The sequence below is a fragment of the Ustilago hordei genome, assembly GCF_900519145.1.
Source record: "Ustilago hordei strain Uho2 genome assembly, contig: UHO2_contig_11, whole genome shotgun sequence".
NCBI classification, from domain to species: Eukaryota; Fungi; Basidiomycota; class Ustilaginomycetes; order Ustilaginales; family Ustilaginaceae; genus Ustilago; species Ustilago hordei.
In genome coordinates, this window is record NW_024545272.1 from 160,735 (window position 1) to 182,179 (window position 21,445).

The window sequence follows — 21,445 nt, forward strand, 5'->3', positions numbered from 1 at the left end:
CAGTAGTCCACTGCAGTCTGGGGATCACCTCAAGTGATAGTTGACACACTGGACACTTGTGTCAATGCCACCAACCTCATCATCAACAAGATACTCACACCAGACCTTGGTGTCATCATACCTACATATTGATATTGATCATGCTGAGCTACCTCTGGATGGAGTGTCCACAGCAGTTAGTTGAAATCTGCAATAGCATTACTACAACTACAGATTTGAGCAAGAAAAGTGATAGAGATGGCTCTATTGCATATTTCACCAAGAATTGAAATACCACTAGTGTTGTTGCATAACTCGACAGGATCTGTAATAGTATTGACACTACTACAGATCTCAGGTTTCAGGCGCATGACCGCTGACACGTGCCAGACCCATGCTTCATCCGGTGGTGTCCTCCCCCTTGTTTGGTATCCTCCCCTTGTCATATCTGTGATGGGGTGCCTCTTGGACCGATTCTCATGAGGTCTGTCATACTCAGCGTGATATTACAATTCCCACCAAACTCTGTAGTAACGACCTCGTTCCTACTGATCCTGACGAGTTATGCCATAGAGTCGTTTCTGCTACAGATCTCCGTGGACTCTGCCTTAAGCTTGTCACAGGGTCAGCACATGAAGTGTGTGCCAAATTAATCTGCAGCAATCATCAGGAATTGACGACCTAATTGGGTTGGTAGTGCATATGATTTGCAAGATCAACAAAGCTCTAGGATCCTGGTTAATCTCACAAGGATCAATCAGAATCAGCCTGATCAGCATGTCTCAGCAAGTCAGCTGTCATGAACAAGCATTGGGAGATTCAGGAAGGAGGATACCAGCATTAGAAGGAGAAGCATATGGGAGATAACCACATGCAGGAGTGAGGACTGAGCTCAGCATCACATGGATGGTTACCACTCAAGGGGTATATGCATACAGCCACATAGGACCAAGCACAGGGGCAACCACATGATCAAGGGGCTTGGCAACAGGGCCTGACATGTGGTTAAGGGATTCACAAGATAAGGTCAAGAAGATGGTCACCAGTGAAGAGAGAGGGAGCTGTGTCAAGAAGACTGGGGATTGTCTATGAGGAGGAGGAGCTGTGTCAAAGGGGTCATCACACATCACCAGGCAAAGAAGAGCATGAAGGTGAAGGGGCAGTGTTGCACAAACCAATACACTGTGTGAGCAGTAGAAGTGCAGCATCAAAGGGATCAACACCAGCAAGAGAGAGAGTGTCGAAAGGTGGTGAAGGCCTCTCAGGAGGAGCAGGAGAGGTGTCACAGGCAACACCAAGCAAATGCATAAATACTCTCATTCTACCATAGCATACGAGTGGATCCTTATCCACTCTACTCTATACTTTACATACTCTTTACTTGACTCATAGTTACATATCATTGCAATAGCAGAGCTTTGCAACAACACCTCAAATGTGTGTGTTGTATCACCATTAGGTGTCAACTGTAGGCAGTGTTCCTCAACACCTGCAGTCCAGTTCCTTACTGTAGGTGGTGTTGCTCAACATCTGCAGTCCAGTCAGTTATTGTAGGTGGTGTCCAATACCTGCAGTCCAGTAACTCCTGTCCTCTGTAGGTGATAGGCATATCACAGTCCAGACAACATTAGAGAGCATTAGCAACAGTACTATGAACACTTGTACTGTAAAGGAGAGTGTATTACTCTCCCTCCAGAGAATAACAGATGTGCTGTGCAACCTCTGAATGGAGTGTTCAAGGCAGTCAGCTGAGACCTACCAGTACAAAGCTGTCTGGTTACTTTCAGTCAAAACATACTGAGTAGATCTTACTCAATTGTTCTCACTGAAACCAATTGGAAACACCCAACCTGGTTTCAGGCGCATGACTGCTTACAAAGCTCTCGTTTAGCCCGATCCCGCGATTTCTGCACTCCTCTTCATATGACTTCAACTCTTCTTGCTTCCTGCGCATCTGGCTCCCATGACACAGCTCTGGACCTTGCCCCTTGGTGCCTGGGACCACCAGGTCATCACTGCGGCCTTCACCATCTCCTTCTCCTGTTTCCTATGGTGTGGAGAGGTCACCTTGAGCCAGACATCACTGGCCCCCCTGCTGGTCAGGTCAGTCACCTGGCAGGATGACTACACCATCCTTCCCCTTCCAGCATCAAAGACCAACCCCTTCTGGCTTGGAACCCCCCCTTGTGGTCCCCAGAGTTGATGGAGTGGAATGCCCATACACTATGCTCCACCTCCTCTGCCCTTCTGTCTGTCAGCTGGATGCCCCTCTCTTTGGGTTGCATGGTGGCTACAGGCTGCTCTCACAATCAACCTTCCTCCAGCACCTTTGCTCAGCTCTCTCTCAACTTGGGTTGGACACATCCCAATATGTGGGGCACTCTTTTTGTCAAGGAGTGACCACTTGGGCAGCATCACAGGGTGTTGAGGCAGATACCATCAAGCTTCTTGGCCAATGGAACTCAGACTGCTATTGTCAATATGTTGACCAATCAGCAACTGAGTGGCACACCATGGTTGCAGCTGCCCTCTACTTGACCTGGCAGGGACCCCTCATCCCTACAGGTCCTTCTTGGCAGGACCTGGTCCTCTGAACCTGACCTTGGTGGAGCCCTTGGCCCCTCTGCTGTGACTGCTGTCTGCTGCACAGGCAACACTGCAGCTGTTGGCAGGCCGGGAACCTGCTTGTCAAGCTTCGAGGACCTCACGGGTCTTTGCCTGCAATCTACTTAGTTTTGTTTTGTTTTTTCGTGCGATTGAGTGCAGACGGGAAAGTTGTGATGTTGGCATCTTCTTGTCTGTATCCTCAAACCATTCGATCCATCGAGGTTCGTTATCCCTGGCTCACTACCCTCTGCTTCTTCGCGACAAGAGCGGAGACGAGAGGATCGTCAAGATGGCCTCGATCGATCAACACGAACCTCTACGAGAGCTGGATGCTGAGCTCGACGTGCACCCAGCCATCGTTTCGGCTCTGATTCGCAGGGTGAGATCACTCGTCACTCGACTCATCGACCATGACATTGACGAGAAGAGGATCACAGGATCCGAGGGTCTTATCGATGCCAAGGTCATCTCGGCATTCCACGAGCTTGGAGGTGACTTTGGAGATGCTGTCCCCTACGCTCTCCTCGAGACTCGCAAGATGTTCGAGCGAGACGTCGAAAAGGAGCCTTTGGATCATGGCCTGAACAAGAAGCGAGCAGTGGCATGTGAGGTTCTAGTTGAACGTCTCGTCTCTCATATCCAGCGGAGTGCCGTGGAAAAAGGATCGCCAAGTGCAAGGTACCACTTATGTTTGACCAAAAAGTTCCGCCGCTACGAGAGCGACGGTGACGTGACCATCCCCACTTCGGCGCTGGAAGCTGCCATCGATCAGAACTGCGTACCTGTCCTAGCTTCCATCGAGGCCAGGAGAGCCACGCAGGCCATCTGGGAAGGCTCGCTGGTGCAGAAATACTCGCAGCACGGCTATACCTACTTTGTGCCTTACGACAGGAAAGACGACGGAGCCTTTCTTTCGCACTTGCATCCTTCGCGCCTCGGTGTACCAAAGTACTCGTATGTCACCAACATTGTTCTTTGGATCTTCTTCTTGGCCGTCTTCACTGTTCAGACGAGAACGCTCAAGTCATTCGACGTGTTCGAGGGAATTCTATGGGTGATGGCAGCAGGCTACATCGTTGAGGATGCCGCGCGCTGGACCAAGATCGGCGGACTGGGAGCTATCGAGTTCTGGTCCATCATGGATATCTTCACAGACGGCCTGCTTCTCCTGTCGTTCTGCTTCCGTGTGGCGAGCTTCGTAGCGCACGGCAAGAAGCATGACACTTACCAGCTACGAGCCTTCCAATTTTTGGCGTGCGTGGCACCTCTGATCTGGATTCAGCTTCTCAAAGTCGCTGATGGATTTGTCTACTTTGGTACTCTGACAGTCATCATCCTACGCATGTTCAAAGAAAGTGCGATCTTCTTCACGCTGCTCGCCTTGGTCATGATCGGCTTCGGACACGGGTTCTTGGCGCTAGATGCTGCCGACGAGTCTCGGGTGGACAATGTGGTGGTCAAGATCATCGACGTACTCACGCAGTCGCTGTTGGGTGGTGCCGACTTTCAACTGACGAGCCAAGAGGCATTTGGATATCCCTACGGACACATCTTGTACTACGCTTACTGCTTTGTCACTGCGGTGATTCTGCTCAACATCTTGATCGCTTTCTTCGGCACAGCGTACAGCGATGTGGTCGACTCTGCCGACCAAGTGTATGCAGCCTTCTTCTGCCAAAAGGTGATTGCGATGGTGCGAGCGCCAGATCAGTTCGTCTACTTGCCGCCATTCAACCTACTGGAAGCATTGGTGATCGCACCGCTGGAATGGCTTGTGTCGCACGAGAGGTACGCAAAGATCAACTACACGGTTCAGTCGGTCCTATTTGCACCGCCTTTGATGTGCATTGCGTTCTACGAAAGCCGTGCGGCACGGAACGGCGGTTCGATCCGTTTGCCGCTGCTTGAGACGGAAGAGGAGGATCGGACGACATCGGTGCTTGGCGGAACTCACGAGGATCCTATCCTACCCGAAATGGACGGCAGTGGTGGCCTACAAATCTCTCGAAGCAAGTTTGAAGATCTCGTCAGCAAAATGCAGAGTTGATCCACTTTGACAAGACAGAGCAGCCCTGCAAGCCAAGCGGGAAGCATGATGGAGCGCCTCTTTCACAAGTAGCTGGTATTATAATGTCTTTCGTCATGCACCCGTCTGCTGTGTAATTAGGATCGTTACAAAACATGGTAAGGATTGGAATTGATCACTTTGCGTACAACGCTGTCCATTGCCTGCCGACCTCGATAGCGCTGTAGTTATATGAAAGAAGATCAACACAATGAATCGCTTGTCAGTCGGCTGTGAGAGCGAAGTTGAGAAAGGCATATATAGATCTAACTCACCCCTTCTCGTCCTTCTTGTAGTGCTCGGCAACATCGTTAGCAAGCGGGTCATCCGGGTTCGGTGCTGAGAGTAAGGCCTGGACGGAAAGCAAGACTGTGCGAATCTGAAGCGCAGGCGACCACTTGTCCTTGAGAATGTCGAGGCAGATGCGGCCGAGTTTGTCAATGTTAGGGTGGTAGATCTTGGTGAGGAAGCGAACCTTGGGTGCGGACATGGGGTACTCTTCTGGGAGGAAGAGCTCGAGACGGAAGACACCGCCTGAAAGTAGCAAAATGGCAGAAGGAATAGGAGGGAAGATGAGCAATCAATGTGATCCGACGAGACAAGGTCTGCATGAAGAGCTTACCTTCGAAAGGGCTTTGAGTGGGACCCGAGATGACGACGTCAAAGTATCTCAGGTTGTCCTCATGAGGAGTGGCACTGATTCCTGGCGCTGGGTCAGCGATGAGCCTTTCGGTCTCCTGCAAGTCAATATATCAATCGATGCGCAGTTCATTGTTGTTGACAGCCATGGAAGAGAGAGCAAATTAGCATTGACCCTTCAGATATACTGAGGCTGATACATGGACCGACGCAGCACGACCACTGGTCGCTGGAGAGCGAATGTGGATGCACTCACCTTGATGATACGTTTTGGAAGCGACATGACAGTCGATCGGCGGACAAGTGTGTAGATCGTTAGAGATGAGCTGAGCTGATGTCAGTGGGCGGTTCTGCAAATCTGAAAGCAGATGCGTCGAAGCTGTGCTTTAGCAGACGGAACAGCCGATGATATGCATGCGACCGAGGGTGTTGTGATGCTGGTAAACCGATGTTAGGAGTGTTGATGGCGATTGTAGTCAAGATAACGAAGGAGGAAGCGGAAACAAGTTGCTCTGTGTAGTGACCTTTCCGTAGCAACGTCCACGCCGGAACTCGGCACGGGCAAGGACCTCAAAGACCAGCTGATTTTCAAACAATGTTAAGCCGAGTCTACAAACACCTCTCTTTCATTAGTAGCAGTTGGGCGTTGGCATGTTTTTGAGTGGAATGTAACATATATGGCTTACTAATAATGAGTGCCCTTCCTCGGGCCGAGGAGGGTTGATGAGCTCATGCTTATTAATCGCACAGACGCATCACGTGGATAGCTTTTTTTCTTTCTCAAATTGCGCAGTCCCGAAAGTCGAGTTGGTCGTTGAGAATGATGTTGCTTCCGAACCACCACCATCTCCTCCTTAGCTGAGCATAGCTGAGCATTTTGCGTGAAAATCGCAGAAAAGACTCCACATTGGACCACGGACACCACAGCTGCCTCAAGATCTAAACTGAGATCTGCCCGATGCAATCAAGCGAGGGCGGTGCAAGCAGGAGACTAGAGTAGTAACGATGGCCCAAGCTCACTTGACACTTGACAGACACACACACACACACGCGATGTAAGTGCCACTTGTTTTCTCCACTTGACACCCTCACACCACATTCCTATCTTTGATCTCTTTGTCTGCCATCTCTCCCTTCCACCACCTTTCTGGCTGGTCAAGCAGCGACTGCACAGCGGAAACGGCAACGCATCTTGCATCGTGACCACCTACACTTGTTCGAGGAACATACCAGGACAAGCTTCGTTCTTTCCGCAATCGACGCTGGTAATCGCATGCTCAACGAGAAGACGGAGGACAAGCAACGAGGCAGGCAAGTCTCTTTCTCGATCAGTTCAGCTACCAGTGCATCAGCCACTTCCTCGAGTCCCGCTGCTCTGCTTCACAGGGCGAACATCCTGATCGCATCAAGCGTCGTGCTTTTGCTAGTCGGACTGCTTCCTCTTTTGATTCCAGCCAAATCGATATCTGCAGTCCAACATCACGGCGAATCCATCTATCTGCGCTTTCCCTACAGCCTCATCTTCTTTCTGCCTCTGCTCATTCCCCTCTCGACCTACATCGTCATCGCTCGCTGGACTGGAGAAAAGCACTACCGACACTCTTAAGTGATGCCCTCCTCCTCCACCATCTCGTCCTCGGACAAGTCCAAGGTCAAGTCCGCCATCCCCTCCTCTGGCAACAAGATCATCACTGCCACCGTCGGTCGTGTCTATGCTGCCCATCCCAGCCCATCACAATGGAGCTACGCAGGCGTTGAGGGTGCCATCGCTTTCGTCCGCGATCTTCACAAAGCCACTTTCTACTTCAAGCTTGTCGACCTCAAAGGCACTCGTGGCGTCATTTGGGAGCATGAGCTGTACGAAGGCTTTCAATACAATCAGGACCGCGCCTTCTTCCATTCCTTCGAAGGTGACGAGTGCCTCATTGGATTTTCCTTCGCCGACGAGAGCGAAGCCAGCGATCTCTTCAAGAAGGTCTCAAACCGTTCCAAGTATGCCAAGTCCAAATCCTCCTCTTCCAGCAGCAAGAAGAAGAAGGCTACCTCCGGCGGCAAGATCGATAAGTCTATGATCGGCGCCCCCTCTGGCTTCAAGCATGTGGCACACATGGGCTTCTCTACCGAACATGGCTTTAGCTCTGAAAACGTCGACCCCACCTGGCAAGCGCTTCTCGAGCAGCTCGGCAACCTCGGCATCAGTGAAAAGGATATCCGCCAGAACGAGAGCTTCATCAAGGACTTTGTTGGCAAACGTGGAGGTCCAGGTGCCGCATCTAAGCCTCCTCCTCCTGCAGCTCCAAAGGCAAAGAAGGTTCCACCGCCTGCGCCGACCAGCAAGCGTAAAGCACCTCCACCGCCTCCGGCACCAAGGTCTCGTCACGCTGCCACCGCCTCTACAGCGTCTGTATCCTCGGTCGCGCCCCCTCCACCACCTCCGCCGCGTTCAGGTGCAGGCTCCTCTGCTGCTGCTCCACCACCTCCTCCACCCGCTCCTGCACGTGCGCCAGCCGGCTCAAGCGCACCTCCTCCTCCACCGCCACCACCTCCTATGCGACCTACAGCTGGTGGTAGCGCACCCCCGCCTCCACCTCCGCCTCCGCCTATGGGAGGCGGTGGTGCACCTCCACCGCCACCACCTCCACCTCCTGCCGGTGGCTCTGCTCCTGTGCTACCTCCTCAGGACGGCCGTGGCGCACTGCTCGCCTCCATTCAAGGCAAAAGCGTTCACAATCTTAAAAAGACCGATCCATCTGCCACCCCACCCGTTGGCAGAGCTGCTGTTGCTGGCGGCGCTGCAGCTGGAGCAGGAGCCGCTGCTGCCATTGCCTCAGGTTCAGATTGCCCAGGCGCAGGAGGCGGAGATGGCGATCTTGCAAGTGCTCTGGCTGCAGCTCTCAGCCAACGCAAGGAGAACATGGGTGACTCGGACGAGGAGGGCTCGGACGACGATTGGTAGTGGACTGAACCTTGGTTTACCGGCGCAACATTTGTTCACACGTACTAAGGATCTTCTGTTCCACTCTTCTCCTGTTATTGTTACTATCATTATGTTAGCATGCAATCTGCATAAAACATCTGTTTAACGACATATGTAGTGCATCTGATGACAAACAAGTCTGTCCTTGTTCCTGAGGTCGTGCTCGAGGCTTCTTAGTTGATGGCAACAGGGGCAGCACCAGTGGTAGCGCTCTTCTGCACTACGCTCTTTGAGGGACAAGTTGCCGGCTGCGACGCCGAGTTTGTTTCTCTCCAAAGCCTGCTTGATCAATGTCGCTCCTGTGATGCGCTGATACTTGTTTCCTGGACCTTGAATCACGATGTTGCTGCGTGCTTGGTTGAAGAAGGCGATCGAGTAGCTCGGTCCCTTTGGCTCGCCTTCCTGGGTTAGGTCTGACCCTGTGGAATGTCGGTTTGAGTCGGGAGGAGGACCATCGCATCAGCTGATGGTAAATGTTGCAAACAATCCTATCGCTTCTTGTTTCGACATTCTTGCAAGTGTTGACGTGATCGAAATCGCCAACCACTTTTCTGCCAGGGTATACCTCAAGTCCTCCCTCCCCATCGCGCTGGAAGAGCAGGATGAGTAGGTCGAAATATTTCTCCGCTAAGGTTAAGCGTGGTGTTCGAGCCCTTGGTACACGCCAAGCCTGGTTTGGGGATCACACCTACCTGGCTCTCTTCACACCCAGTATCCCATTCGTCAGCCGTAACTCGGCCTGATCCGCACTTGCTTTCAATTCGCTAGATACCAAGCTTGCCCTCTTCCTGACGTTAGTTTTGGGCCTTCATCAAGTAGCCCAGGCGTTACAATACCGCCAAGCATGGCTAGAGGGATACACAATTCCTCATCGCCTCTACTCTCATCTGGTGTGTATTCCGAACAGTCCTGCAGGTCTCCACAGCCACTCTCGCTAGCGTAGTATAGTGTAGATTAAAGAGATTCCCGATGATTGCAATGACTTAAATGCCAGAACATGGTTGCTTTTGTGTCGTTTTGCAATGGTTGCTTTTAGAAGCAAAGATACTGCGAAGCTCTGCTAGCAAATGCTTTAGCTTTTTGCTTTCTTGTGTTTTTCTCATCTTGACTTGACTTATCCGAGCGCTCGGTGTCTTGGTTTTGGTCCTCCTCCTCGTCCTCGTCCTCGAGCAACATGGGCAATCTGTCATCTCCCTGCTTGATGAGATCTCTTCTTTTGCTCCTGACGTCCTTCTCGTACTGAAGGGTGTCGGTGTACAAGTCCATCTCCTCGATAGCTACAAACTTGGTCTTCTTCCACAGCTTCCATACCACAAACGCAACAACAAAGAATCCGAACTCGATGTAGTACGAAAAAAAGTCGGAAACATTAAAAGGTTTGAAGGCACTCCAACCCTGAACGAGCATCATGATGAGCGATCCGATGAGGACGACGTAAGGGCCCCAAGGTTGAGTCCAATTCTTGTAGACGAGAGTATCTTGTTTGCGCTGTTTGAGAATTGCCTTGCGGAAACGAATGGACGAGAGGCCGATAGCAGCCCAGGAAAGCTGGTTGCTGACACCTACAAGGTTCTGAAGCCAGTTCCAGAGCTCACCGGCGCCGATGTAGCTGGAGCCGAAGCAAAGACCTGAAATACTAGCAGTGGCGGCCAAAGCGACCCAGGGAACACGGCTGCTCTTGGAAACCTTAGCCAAGAATTTGGGAGCTTGTCCATTGGTAGCCATACCGTGAAGCACACGTGTACCAGCATAGAGAGCGTGGTTACCAGCCGAAAGTGCCGAGGTCATGACAACTGCATTCATAAAGCTGGCAGCGACATGCGAGCCAGCCTGCTGGAAGACGAGTGTGAAAGGCGAGACGGCGGCGTTCTTGGACTTGAGACCGGGCATGTTGTAAGGGATGTCGATACCAACGATGAAGAGGGCAAGAATGTAAAAAATGATGATGCGCCAGAAGACGTTGCGAATGGTTTTGGGAATGGTCTTGGATGGGTTGCGAGTCTCACCAGCGGTGATGGAGAGCGACTCGGTACCACCGAAAGCAAAAGAGGCAGTGACAAAGGAGGAGACCCAGCCGCCGAAACCGTTGACAAAGGGAGCATCACCGATGGTCCAGTATCTGAAACCGAGATAAGATTTGGACTGGTTGACACCGGCATTGACGAGGATACCGACAATAATGAAGACGATGATGGTGCAGATCTTGAGCAAAGAAAGCAGGTACTCGAGTTCAGCGTAACCTCGAACGGAAATGACGTTGACCGAGATGAGGAAGGTTAGCATGATAAGCGAGAGAGCCCAGCCAGGGAAGACGTCATCCGAAACCCAGAACTTGAGCAAGATCTGGCAGGCAATGAGGTCGTTGGCGGTGGAGACGGCGTCGTTGATCCAGTAGTTGAGATTGACCGAGAAGCCAAAAGCTTGATCGACAAAGCGAGTACTAAAGAGCCCAAAGGCACCAGCCTGTGGGATGAGAGTCGACATCTCACCCATCGCCACCATGGTGAGGTAGACAATGACACCAACAATCGAGTAGGAGATCAAGATGGAAAGAGGACCTGCATTGGCCAAAGCCTTACCGGAACCGAGGAAGAGACCGGTACCGATGGTTCCTGCAAGAGCGATCATCTGAATGGTACGCTCGCTCAGAGCACGACGCAAGCGCACTTGTTGGAGAGCAGCATCGGTGATGGGTGGGTGAGCCGGGTTGAAGTCGGTGCTGGTAGTTTGAGAAGCGACTTTGAACAGTGAAGAGTCTCTATCCTTGCTCACAGTGCTTGCGGGCGAGATGTCGGAGTCTATCGGTGGGCTCGACTCAAGAGATTGACCAACGACAATCTCGTTGTCGATGGTGTTGTCGATGTTGTTCGACATGATGGTCTGTGTAACCCTTTCGACGGCAGGGCTGAGCGTTGATCCAGACGAGAATGCAGGTTGTAGCAAGTTGGTAGAGGGGAATCAAGAAGAAAATCACCGACGAACAAAGTGTATAAGAGGAGATTTGATGCGAGCCTAGCCATGTTGTAGATAGTGGACATCAGCCAGTCAATACGGCAAAAAGGGGAATCGGGATGATGTTTTATTTCGTCAGCGAGCGAATGGATGGCGTGCTCGCCGTTCCTTCCTATATATGCAAGGCACCCTGTCAAAGTCTGCATTCGACACAAGCTATTTACCCGCGCGAGAAGCGCCAATGATGAAATACATTATGAAAAGGAAAAGCAGGTTTCCAAAAACGCGATGAAATCATACGGCCGATAAAATACGTAATTTAAAAGTAAGCATAGGAAGCATGAATCATACGGCCGAAAGGAGGTGTAACCTAACAGTAATCATATGAAACATAAATTATACAGCCGATAAGAGACGTAACCTAACAGTGAGCATATGATACTTGTCCTGCTCTCGTCGCTATCACCCATTGCTTGCTTATATCTTGCTTTCCTCTTCACACAATGTAATGTTTCATATGGTGGTGAGAAGAGTTGTATTGAACAGCAGAAGAGAGAGTGCCTGTCAGATTGTGTAGTGGACTGGCATAACAACTCTGCAGAGATGTCACGAGAATCATCAGTGGAGGAGGTCATGTTGAATGAGCACAAGGAAGAGGGAGTGAGCAAAAGTGCGACGAGAGTGAGGAAAGGAGAGAAGATGTGGAGTGATAAAAAAACCGCATTTTCGCAAATGTGCCTCCTGAGCTGCGTTTTTGAAAATGCGGTTTTTTTTTTTTTTCCCTTTGCGGAGCTTATGTAAGCTTTTGCGTTTTTTTGAAAAACGCGCTCTTGAAAAAACCCGGGTTTATAAAAACGCAAAAACTTTGATACCCCCTTAAGGAGCAAGTTTGCGGTAAGTTTGCGGAATCCGAAACGGTGACTGGGAGCAACGCTTGATATGTCGCCATTTGTTGCCACACGTCGTCGTCTATTCAAGCAGCGATACAGTATCGGATCCGATGGGTTCTAACGCATCACAATGTATTGCCCAACAAGCAGCTTCATGGCTGGTAAAAACCTGCATTTCCTGTCAAACATTGCAAAGGTGATTGGCGATCAAGGCTGATAGATGGACATTCTGCCCTCCCATCGTCCGAGCTGACACGGGGTCCTTTTGGCATCTGTGCTGAAACCACCGTCGGACTCGGCACTTGATTGAACATGTGTGCGTGCCTTGTCTCTACCCTCCTTGTTGATGTGCAATACAGTCTTCTTGAGCACCTTCTCGTCGCCGCCAGACCGCGTCACAGCATCACGGTAGTAATTGATCGCAATGTCATCCTCATGACTCCAGCTTGTCGGCACATTCGTCATACCAATCTCCTGTCCCTGGTAGATATACAGCATACCTGTCAAGCCTACTTTCGTCAAGGCCCACAACTTAGCGCTCGCACCCAAGAACTCTCGTTTTTCTGAGGCATACTTGTTGACGGCTCTTGGCAAATCATGCTTCTCTAAGAAAACTGTTGGCCAGGCTTCTGTTCCCTGGGCAACCGTCTGCTATTCCTCTATGACCTCGTTGGGCTCCTTCAAGGTGAATGAGTGGTTCGCATAGAAGTCAATGTCGTCACGACCGAGCCAGGACCCTTCGGCGGATTTCTGAGCGATGTTAGCTGTGCAGAGCTAACACTATTGAAAACGCGCCAAATTGCATGGAACGGGTAGCGACCGAGCCGGCCGAAAGGAGTGTGGAGGATTGAGTGACGATCGAATCGAAATACAATCGGAAAAAGTCGCTTGAATCAAGAAGAATCGGCAGGGCTCATCGTTGTTGTCAACCTCGGACTAGCGCCTTCCTCCACGATCATCTCGTCCTATCATATCTGCAGCAATGGCTTCCCAACCGGCTTCCACATCGAGCACAAAGGTGTCATCCGAGGACATCATCTCGCAGAAGGTAGGTAAAGCCGGCAGAACTTTCGAACCAAAGTCAGTAATGTCGAACACTGACATTGAAGCTCACTTACATCCTCCTGTGACATTGCCGTGTCGACATTGAACAGACTGACTTGTGCATCAGCAATGCAGTAGTCAAAACCGGTATCGGCTTCTCTGCTGGTGTCCTCCTCTCGGTCCTCCTCTTCCGACGTAAGTTGCTTTTCAAACAAATTTGCAATTCATTCGTCCCTTGCGCTCACTCTTCTTCCTTCATCACCGTCTACCTTTGCATCTTACGCATCACAGGACGAGCATTCCCTGTCTGGCTCGGTACCGGTTTCGGTCTTGGCTCTGCATACACCGACTGCGAGCGCTCCTTCAACCCCGTCGCCGTTCCCGGTGTTCGTGTCGTCCCCTCCTCTTCTTCCGCTAACATCTCCGCTACCAGCTCGGCACCGCAAACGACCTTGGAAAAGATTCAACAAAAGGCCGGCGAAGCTTTCTCCGCTGCTAAGCACGAGGCACAGGACAAGGGCGCCAGCGTTGTTGAAAAAGCGGAACAAAAGGGTCAGCAGGCACTCGACTCGGCCAAGGCCCAGGCTCACAAGATTGAGGAAAAGGTGCGCAGAGTCTAGATACTTGATTCCCAACTCTTAGCAGCACAAACATCTCCCATCAACTTTGATACTGTCATCGACAAAGGGGTCAAATACACATGCAAGTTCCAAAAACATCCGCCAGTCAGCAGGCAGCGTCGCCAAAGACTGTGTCGCAACTGCAGCTCTCGTCTCTTCCCGCCCTTGCAACGCCTGGTCAGATTAAGGGAAAGCTCGGATACCTAGCGAGGTCTATGATGGCAATCCGCTATAGCTTTCAGCCCGAAAAGTTTGCAGGCCTCGCATTCTCCCAGCTCCCAGCTCCCAGCTCCCAGCTCCCAGCTCCCAGCTCTCGTGTCGTTGTTGGGCGGAAAAGGCGTGTTTCTTCCAGTGGCTCTGTCGCCTTGGTTCGTGAGAATGGCTGTGTTGACAACTTTGTCTCTGTTTCTTTCTGTCCTTCTCTCATGATGCCAGTACTTGGTCCGCTCGACTCTCGAATCATCGCCCGCTGCTTCAGCCAACGCACGTCTTCCCGGATCCGACTGCCTAGCATGTCGTTTAACCGGGTTCGCAGCCATGTCCGGGCTCGGAGCTTACTCTTTCGTCGAAGCGTATCGGATGGGTATCTTGCGTCGCTCGCCACTACCGGCGGGTGTGAAAGCAAGACCATTATGGGCCGCAACGCTGGTTGTTTTTGGTGTAGGATGCATCGGCGCTGGTGTTGTTCGATTGGGGATCTAGAACTTTCTGCAATCTGCAAGTATCGCGCCTTACAAGCACAAGGGATGCTATCCTTGTCAGCCGTGAACAAATGAAGTCTCCCACAGACGCATGCCTGAGAGCTGCAAGAGCGAGGACTGTTGGCTGATACGGTTGCGAGGCTCGCTGGTTGTCACATGAAATGAACGAGATGAAGTCTTGTGCACAATTCTACTCAGCACAAAGGACGCCGTTCCCTCCCTCATGGTATAAAAAGACTTGCTGAGCAGAGAGGTTCACTCGCCGATTTCATCTTTGATACTTGAGCTATATCCGACCACCTTCGTAATCGCGAGCATCAAGAAGTCGTCTGCATCAACATCCATCCTTACACCATGGTCAAGACGGTAGGCCTAGGCACGATTCAGTCCACCTCGCTCACTTTCCGAGCCGCGGTGTTGCTGCTCCTGCTATCCTTTATTGCAGCGACCTTGGCTGCTCCCATCGAAAAGGAGAGAGGCAGGGACACTCTAGTCAAGAGGAGTGATCTTCTCGTAGGAGATAGGGCAGAAAAAATGGTGTTCAAACGCAACCCATACCCGGAACCCAATCCCATACCTGCACCTGAGCCAGCGGCCAAGATTGTAAAGCATGTAAAAGCGCTCTGCGAAGGTCCTATCTGCAATCATGCCGCTTTCTACGGCTGAACTTATCCTCACGACACTTTCAATGCACCTCTTCCACTCGGATAGATATGCTGAGGTATACTTGCATCCTTTTGTATCGAGGATGGTATCATGGCCGATGGGCATCTTCAAGTCAAGTAGCTAGCTGTCAGATCGCAATACACCGTCATTCAGCATTGCACAAGACCGTAGAGACGCTGCTGAGAAACAATGCAGTGGTATTTCCTGCCGAGCTCTTCTTTGCCGAGCGAGTGAAGGCTTGACGGCTAACTTTGTCCAGTCTGAACCTTTCAACGAGCGAGAAGTGAGAGAGAGAGAGAGAGAGCAAAGGAGAAGGATGGCTGACTTAGGACAAGATTCGGGCCCCGCTGTGCATGAACCTGCAGGACCGGGAAAGACTCGCTGGGAGCTTGTCTCCTCCTGGCCTGGCTACACAACCGCTCTGCTTTGGCGAACTGCATCCTACAGTACTTGTGGTCAAGCCCGAAAGCTTGGCGTCATTTGGCCCTCATGAAATGTAGCAAAGATGAGGAACAAAAGAGGAAGCGGATCCCCTCCTTCTTCTCAGGGCCCAAGTAAGGGTTTGGTTTGTGCATCAGGTGATCGTCAGGAAGGCGTGTGCATCCCGGCTCGACTTAACAATGGAATTGTTCTGCTTCTCCGCTCCTCTCTTCACCAGGAGCGCTGGCATACCATTAACAGCCTTTTGCCCTCCCTTTACACCCTACACTCTCCCTTGCCAGCTCGTTTCTGCGCTCGACCGCTGCTTGTCGAGCTTCGAGGACCTCAGCGCTCTTTGTCTGCAATCCACTTAGTTTTCTTCTTGTTTCCTGCGATTGAGTCCAGACGGGATTGTGAGTTTTGGCCTTTCTTTGCCGCTTTGGGTTCAGATTGGCTCTTGTCCATGGCATTTCGAGTTCCAGCTTGCTTGCGGTTGCTTGCGGTTGCTTGCGGTTGATGATTCGAGTCCCGCTCGTCTGTTGCCATGGAGCTCCATGCGGCAGAGAACACGATGATCGACTTGCCATCTTCTCCTCTTCCAGTTAGGCCCGACTATCGGCTGTACGTTTGCCGCGCTTGGTTTGCGTGCTCCAATGGGCGTTGCTCCAATGGTCGTTGCTCTAATGGTCCTTGCTCCAATGCAAGTACTCCAACGGAAGTGCTGTGGCTGACCGTCCCGCTCTCCTGACGCTCGACCTTTTCCTGCTCCTCTTGTTCCATGTTTGTATGTGTGTGTGTGTATCACTTTGTCCGCCGAGGAGCCCGCTATCTTGCGCTTTCAGAGCCTTCGCTGAGGACCTAAGACCTGCAAGGCAAACATATATATATGACTCGGCACTCTGGCCTACGATAGTCCGTGCTCCCCATCATCCCCTTGCACTTGGGCTCACCTTACCATGACGGCTACAGTCGAAATCAAGGTCAAGACCAAGGCCAAGGCCAACGGCCACACTCGCGATCAGGCTCACAAGATGCACCAAGGCGATTCATCCATGATCCGCCTTGCCGCACAGCTCATGCAGCAGAATCGACCGCAACTCAACGTCAAGGTTGCCCTCTTCTTTATCTTCATCGTTGACTTCTGGCTGACAGGATTCAACATGCTCCATCGCACGCTCGTCAAGATCGGCATTATCTCTCCTCTGCCCGAGAACTGTGTTCCTCCGGCCTTCTCTCCTACGAGCCCACCTCCGTTGGCACAGTGGCCTTTGACTCACATTTACTGTCGCCTTGTACACCTGTACAACTTCTTCACCAATTATCAGGAGGGTCTCAGGCTGCACCACGATCTTTACGGCAGAAAGGCCAGGAACGATTGGTTTCGTGACTGGGCTTACTGGGAGGGCATTGGCCATAAAGGAGAATGGGGCACACCATATGCCACAACCGACGTGGACAGTAGATGCCCTTGCCCTGGCCTCAACATGCTTGCGACGCACGGGATCGTCGACACGTCAGGCAGGAAAGTGCCAGCATCAAAGATGGTTGCCGCTATCTCGCGCGCCTTCAACATTGCCCCGACCATGGCTTTGCAGCTTTACTCGCCTCTCTTCCCCGTCTTGAGCGAGAAGGGACATGTTTTTGATCTCGATTCGATTGGCATTGTTAACATAATCGAGCATGACGCAAGTCTCTTACGACCAGACTACTACCTTGCAGACTGGAACAGGGATCCCCGTGCACTCTCCCGGCCTCACCAGGACCTGATCGACCGCTGGTTCCCCACTCACCTCAAGCACGGCCAGCTCAAGCAGGATATGACGGAGCGCGACTTTGCAGAGGCACTCTGCATAAGACGAAGAGAGTCCAAGGAGCACAACCGACAGTATAGCTCAAACGTTGTGCAGAGTTTGATTGGCTCTGGAAGCTGCTGTTTGATGCTCAACATTTTCGCAGGCAAAGTGTTGGATTTGCGCGAGATGGCAGGAAGCGTCAACAGGCAGTTGCCTGGCGTCAGAAGCACAGATCAAGGTCAGAAGTACGGTTACGAGCGAATGCCAGCTAGAACGATTCAGCAGAAGGATGGAGAGGAGGTCAAGATTGTCAAGCAAAAGTGGCAGCCTGCCACCGCCAAAAGGCTATACGGCATGACCATTCTAGAGGCACTCTGGACCACTTTCAACATCGAGATGCGAGCTAGGGCATGATCTTTGTGCCACTTCGACCCAGCTGCACTTGTTTGGCTTCCTACGCTTGCTTGGATGAGCATCACTCCATATCAAGATGATCCAGACTGTTGACCTCCTCGATGATATAACTCTAACAGCCAAAATGCACTCTGAAATTCTCCCTCCAAAAAAGAGTTGAAGTCATTTGTCAGTGCGTTGAAGTCATTCGTCAGTGGTTGGAGTTGAGGCGTCTTGTTGATGATAATGGTAAGAGAGAGAGAGAGCGAGAGAGCGAGGAGTCTATATATATACAAAAGAAGAGCGGCAGAGAGCCGCATTAACTGCGAAACATAACAAAGCATTTTGTCTTGAGTAGGTTGTGACACATGTGGTTCGTGCTCAGATGCTCAGGCCTTTTACTCGGCCGTAAGCGCTACCCTCACTGTCTCTACGCTTTGTGTAGCCTTATCTACTTCAACTAAAAGCTCTCAAAATTGAGAGAGAAAGACGAGACTTTTCTTTTTTTCTTTTTTTTCTTTTTTTTCTTTTTTCTTTTTTTTTTTTTTTTTTTTTTTTTTTTTTTTTTTTTTTTTTTTTTTTTTTCCTTCCTCTGCTTTCCCCTCTAAACTCAATCGCACGAGACAAAACTAAACTAGCCGAGGTGGATTACAGGCAAAGACCCGTGGGCAAATAATCGACAAACCAGGTTATCCTATGCCTGGCTTTGGAGAAGGTTGATGATAGTGAAGAGCGGAGAGCAGAACAATGCAATGTTAAAAGTCAAGACGGTTTCGTCCCGATAACTGGCGATCGGGGACAGTCTAAGTACGATGTCACTGTTGCTTTAAGAGAGAAACATGTATACTCAATTGACTGGGTGAACGTGGTGAGAAGCTAGTGTTCTCAGCTTGATATATATACGACTGTGGGAGTATCATCCTTCATGACCTAGCTTGACAACGTGCGGGACTACGTTGCACCCGATCTCTAGATAAATCTGACCCTTCTGATCGCCGATTGCGTTTATGTCAGCGTGCATCATCAGATCGAATCGCTTCCTTCGGCATGGCTGAGTCCAGTGCAGGCAGGCGTACGCCTTTTCTATGAAATCACGTGATGCAGTCTGCTGCGCCAAACAATGTCAAATCGTGCAACTTCTTCTCGTCGACACCCAACGAGCTGACTCAAGAACCATGTTCAAGTCACTCGGCTTGCTGGCCAAGCTTCCGTGTCATGACCATGCCAAGGGCGAGTGCGAACGCAGCAGAGCGCTCTGTCCCTTCTCACACAAGCCTGTGCCCGCTGCCCCAGCTGCACTGGCGACAGTGACATCAACACCATCGAGCAATCGTGCCACTCTTTCAGGAGCTACACCTCAACGAACCGCCGCAGCCACTACTCCGACCTCGCCGAAACGATCAACGCCGGGCTCTTCGACTGTCGTCACTTCCAGCAGCGCGAATGGAATCAGCAGTGCCTCCGGCCCGCCGCTCAAGAAGGCAAAGAACGCTTACGCCGCAAGTAAGCTCTCTGGCTCATCCTCTTCATCTACATCAACCTCGACGACAGCATCGAAGACAGCAAACGGCAGCATCAACAAATCCGGTAGCAGTAGCAACGATTGGTCGCTCGTCAGTCTCAAGCCACCAACTATAACGTTCAGAGACCACCCGTCATCCTCGACCATCCCACTCCCTGCACGCCAGAAGGGTATCAAAGCATTCTACGATGCCTTTATCGCAGCCTACGAGCCCATCATTCAAAGCACAGATCCAATTGTAGCAGCCTCTGGTCAGCAGCTCTGCCGGGACCATGCACTTGCGCAAGAACAGGAACACTTTGCCAAATCCACCAAGCACACCTACAAGAACAGCTGCATCACTCTTCTTGTTGGGCTTAAGAAGCGCGACAGCGAGGCCATGCACGCTGCCGCCGAGGCAGCTGCGATTCAGGCTCGCACGCATCAGGGAAAGCCGGACCTGCGCGAAAGAGTTCTGCAGGTGTTAACGGAATGGTGTACCGAGACAGGAACGACGATGCAGGTCAATGAGAAGCGCAAGAGAGCGCAGGCGAGGAGATCGGGTAAGCTCGATCGAGCTAGGTTGGAGAACACTGGCTTTGTTTGCCCCGTGGACCAGTTGGAGAAGTACGAGTATACAGCAAACATCCCACCTGAATGGCAAAGCGAAGCAGGAAGCAAACCAGATGCGACAGGAGAGGTCAAGGAGTGCGAGCGATGCGGCAAGAAGTTTACTGTTGGTGGCGAACTGAATGAGGCACGCACGGAGAGGATACCGCAAAGCCCCAAGGAGTGCAGATATCACTGGGGCAAGCGACGCTTCGAGAAGCAAGCTGGAATCAAAGGCCGAGTCAACGTCTGGACCTGCTGCAACAAGACAGTTGGAAGCAGTAGCCTGGGAGATGACAGCTGCTGTTTTGGACCGCATGTCTTCAAAGAAACCGACGGACTCGACTTGCACCGTCGAGAAGCGTTCATCACTACCAAACAGCTCATCGAATCGTTGGACGAGGCACCAACTGACCCACTAGAGATTGTTGCACTCGACTGCGAGTTGAGCTACACCACGGCGGGCCTCACTTTGACTCGGTTGACCCTGGTGGACGAAGAAGGCGAAATGATCCTTGACGAGATCGTACGCACACGCACCGAAATCGTCGACTACAACACACGCTTCTCGGGTATCACAGCGGAGGAATATGAGCAGAAGGCTATCTTCACGCTAGAAGAGGTGCGCAAGACCATGGCACGCTTTGTCGACGAGAATACCATCTTGGTCGGTCACGGCCTGGAGAATGACCTGCGTGCGATACGATTGGTGCATGACAGACTGGTAGACACGGTGATGCTCTTCCCGCATGCACGTGGTTTCCCTTTCCGCACCTCACTCCGAGATCTGACTGCAAGGTTTCTAGGCAAGATCATCCAGAACGGCACCAGCTTGGGACACTCGTCGCTTGAAGACGCAAGGATGTCGTTAGAGCTGGTGCGACACAAGATGGTCAACGACCCTACCTCTCCTTTTGCAAGCAGCAAGTCAGAAGATGACGCGGAGAAAGGTGACAAGGCGACTGGGGTGGATGTAGAGGTTGATGGATCCAAGTCGCCACAACCTCAGACCAGGCCCACCAGCCTGTTTGGTGCATCCTTGGCCAACGAGAACGCTCGCTCGATCTTTCAAAAGTGACTCGAACTCGGCCTTGATCCTGACTACACCACAATCTGTACTTCTAAGCATCCAGCAACGCCATTGACCTGTCCCCTGCAGCTTCTTACACCTCGACTGTGTCGCAAGGAGGTAAGCTGCGGAAGTGTGACCACTATAGTGTCCGCTCTCGGCCGGTTTTTTTTAATTTTTTAATTTTTTTTTCTTTTGTTTTTTTATACTTCTTTCTTCTTCTTTATGCTGTTAGGTCGCGGTGTTGTGGCTAAAATTCGAGGAGGAATCGGGAAATTCGAAAAGGAATCGGGAAATTCAATCGGACAGCTAACTCAGCAGACAAGCAACTAACTTGCTATCTGCTGCTCATCGACTCTCTCTTTCCGCTCTCCCGCCTCTCCTTCTCCCTCTATCACTCCTGACCTTCCTCACTCCCGACCTCACTCCCGACCTCACTCCCGACACCATCCTATGCTGCGTATACACCCTTAGGCAGCCATCATACCCGCAAAGGGTACATCTTTCAGTCCTCTTGCAA

The 21,445-nt window shown here is 51.4% G+C and overlaps 9 protein-coding genes across 9 annotated transcripts; 7 read left to right on the forward strand and 2 right to left on the reverse strand.

The window, feature by feature from the left end:
• Window positions 1–2,875: 2,875 nt before the first annotated feature.
• UHO2_04882 (uncharacterized protein) lies at window positions 2,876–4,633 on the forward strand (the record flags this gene model as incomplete). The annotated part of the gene is made up of 1 exon (XM_041557413.1): window positions 2,876–4,633. The coding sequence occupies one exon, from the start codon at window positions 2,876–2,878 to the stop codon at window positions 4,631–4,633; it is 1,758 nt and encodes a 585-aa protein (XP_041413347.1).
• A 154-nt stretch (window positions 4,634–4,787) lies between these two features.
• Window positions 4,788–5,573, reverse strand: UHO2_04883 (putative ubiquitin-conjugating enzyme E2; the record flags this gene model as incomplete). The annotated part of the gene is made up of 4 exons (XM_041557414.1): window positions 4,788–4,833; window positions 4,927–5,185; window positions 5,274–5,388; window positions 5,547–5,573. The coding sequence occupies 4 exons, from the start codon at window positions 5,571–5,573 to the stop codon at window positions 4,788–4,790; spliced, it is 447 nt and encodes a 148-aa protein (XP_041413348.1).
• A 1,326-nt stretch (window positions 5,574–6,899) lies between these two features.
• Window positions 6,900–8,246, forward strand: UHO2_04884 (uncharacterized protein; the record flags this gene model as incomplete). Its single annotated transcript, XM_041557415.1, has 1 exon — window positions 6,900–8,246. The coding sequence occupies one exon, from the start codon at window positions 6,900–6,902 to the stop codon at window positions 8,244–8,246; it is 1,347 nt and encodes a 448-aa protein (XP_041413349.1).
• Window positions 8,247–9,299: 1,053 nt separating this feature from the next.
• Window positions 9,300–11,141, reverse strand: UHO2_04885 (putative lysine-specific permease; the record flags this gene model as incomplete). The annotated part of the gene is made up of 1 exon (XM_041557416.1): window positions 9,300–11,141. The coding sequence occupies one exon, from the start codon at window positions 11,139–11,141 to the stop codon at window positions 9,300–9,302; it is 1,842 nt and encodes a 613-aa protein (XP_041413350.1).
• Window positions 11,142–13,091: 1,950 nt separating this feature from the next.
• Window positions 13,092–13,773, forward strand: UHO2_04886 (uncharacterized protein; the record flags this gene model as incomplete). The annotated part of the gene is made up of 3 exons (XM_041557417.1): window positions 13,092–13,157; window positions 13,264–13,348; window positions 13,445–13,773. 3 exons carry the CDS (start codon window positions 13,092–13,094, stop codon window positions 13,771–13,773), a joined length of 480 nt encoding a protein of 159 aa, XP_041413351.1.
• An 80-nt stretch (window positions 13,774–13,853) lies between these two features.
• Window positions 13,854–14,475, forward strand: UHO2_04887 (uncharacterized protein; the record flags this gene model as incomplete). Its single annotated transcript, XM_041557418.1, has 2 exons — window positions 13,854–14,141; window positions 14,209–14,475. The coding sequence occupies 2 exons, from the start codon at window positions 13,854–13,856 to the stop codon at window positions 14,473–14,475; spliced, it is 555 nt and encodes a 184-aa protein (XP_041413352.1).
• A 353-nt stretch (window positions 14,476–14,828) lies between these two features.
• UHO2_04888 (uncharacterized protein) lies at window positions 14,829–15,140 on the forward strand (the record flags this gene model as incomplete). The annotated part of the gene is made up of 1 exon (XM_041557419.1): window positions 14,829–15,140. One exon carries the CDS (start codon window positions 14,829–14,831, stop codon window positions 15,138–15,140), a length of 312 nt encoding a protein of 103 aa, XP_041413353.1.
• A 1,376-nt stretch (window positions 15,141–16,516) lies between these two features.
• UHO2_04889 (uncharacterized protein) lies at window positions 16,517–17,767 on the forward strand (the record flags this gene model as incomplete). The annotated part of the gene is made up of 1 exon (XM_041557420.1): window positions 16,517–17,767. One exon carries the CDS (start codon window positions 16,517–16,519, stop codon window positions 17,765–17,767), a length of 1,251 nt encoding a protein of 416 aa, XP_041413354.1.
• Window positions 17,768–18,921: 1,154 nt separating this feature from the next.
• On the forward strand, window positions 18,922–20,934 carry UHO2_04890 (uncharacterized protein; the record flags this gene model as incomplete). The annotated part of the gene is made up of 1 exon (XM_041557421.1): window positions 18,922–20,934. One exon carries the CDS (start codon window positions 18,922–18,924, stop codon window positions 20,932–20,934), a length of 2,013 nt encoding a protein of 670 aa, XP_041413355.1.
• Between the last annotated feature and the right edge of the window lie 511 nt (window positions 20,935–21,445).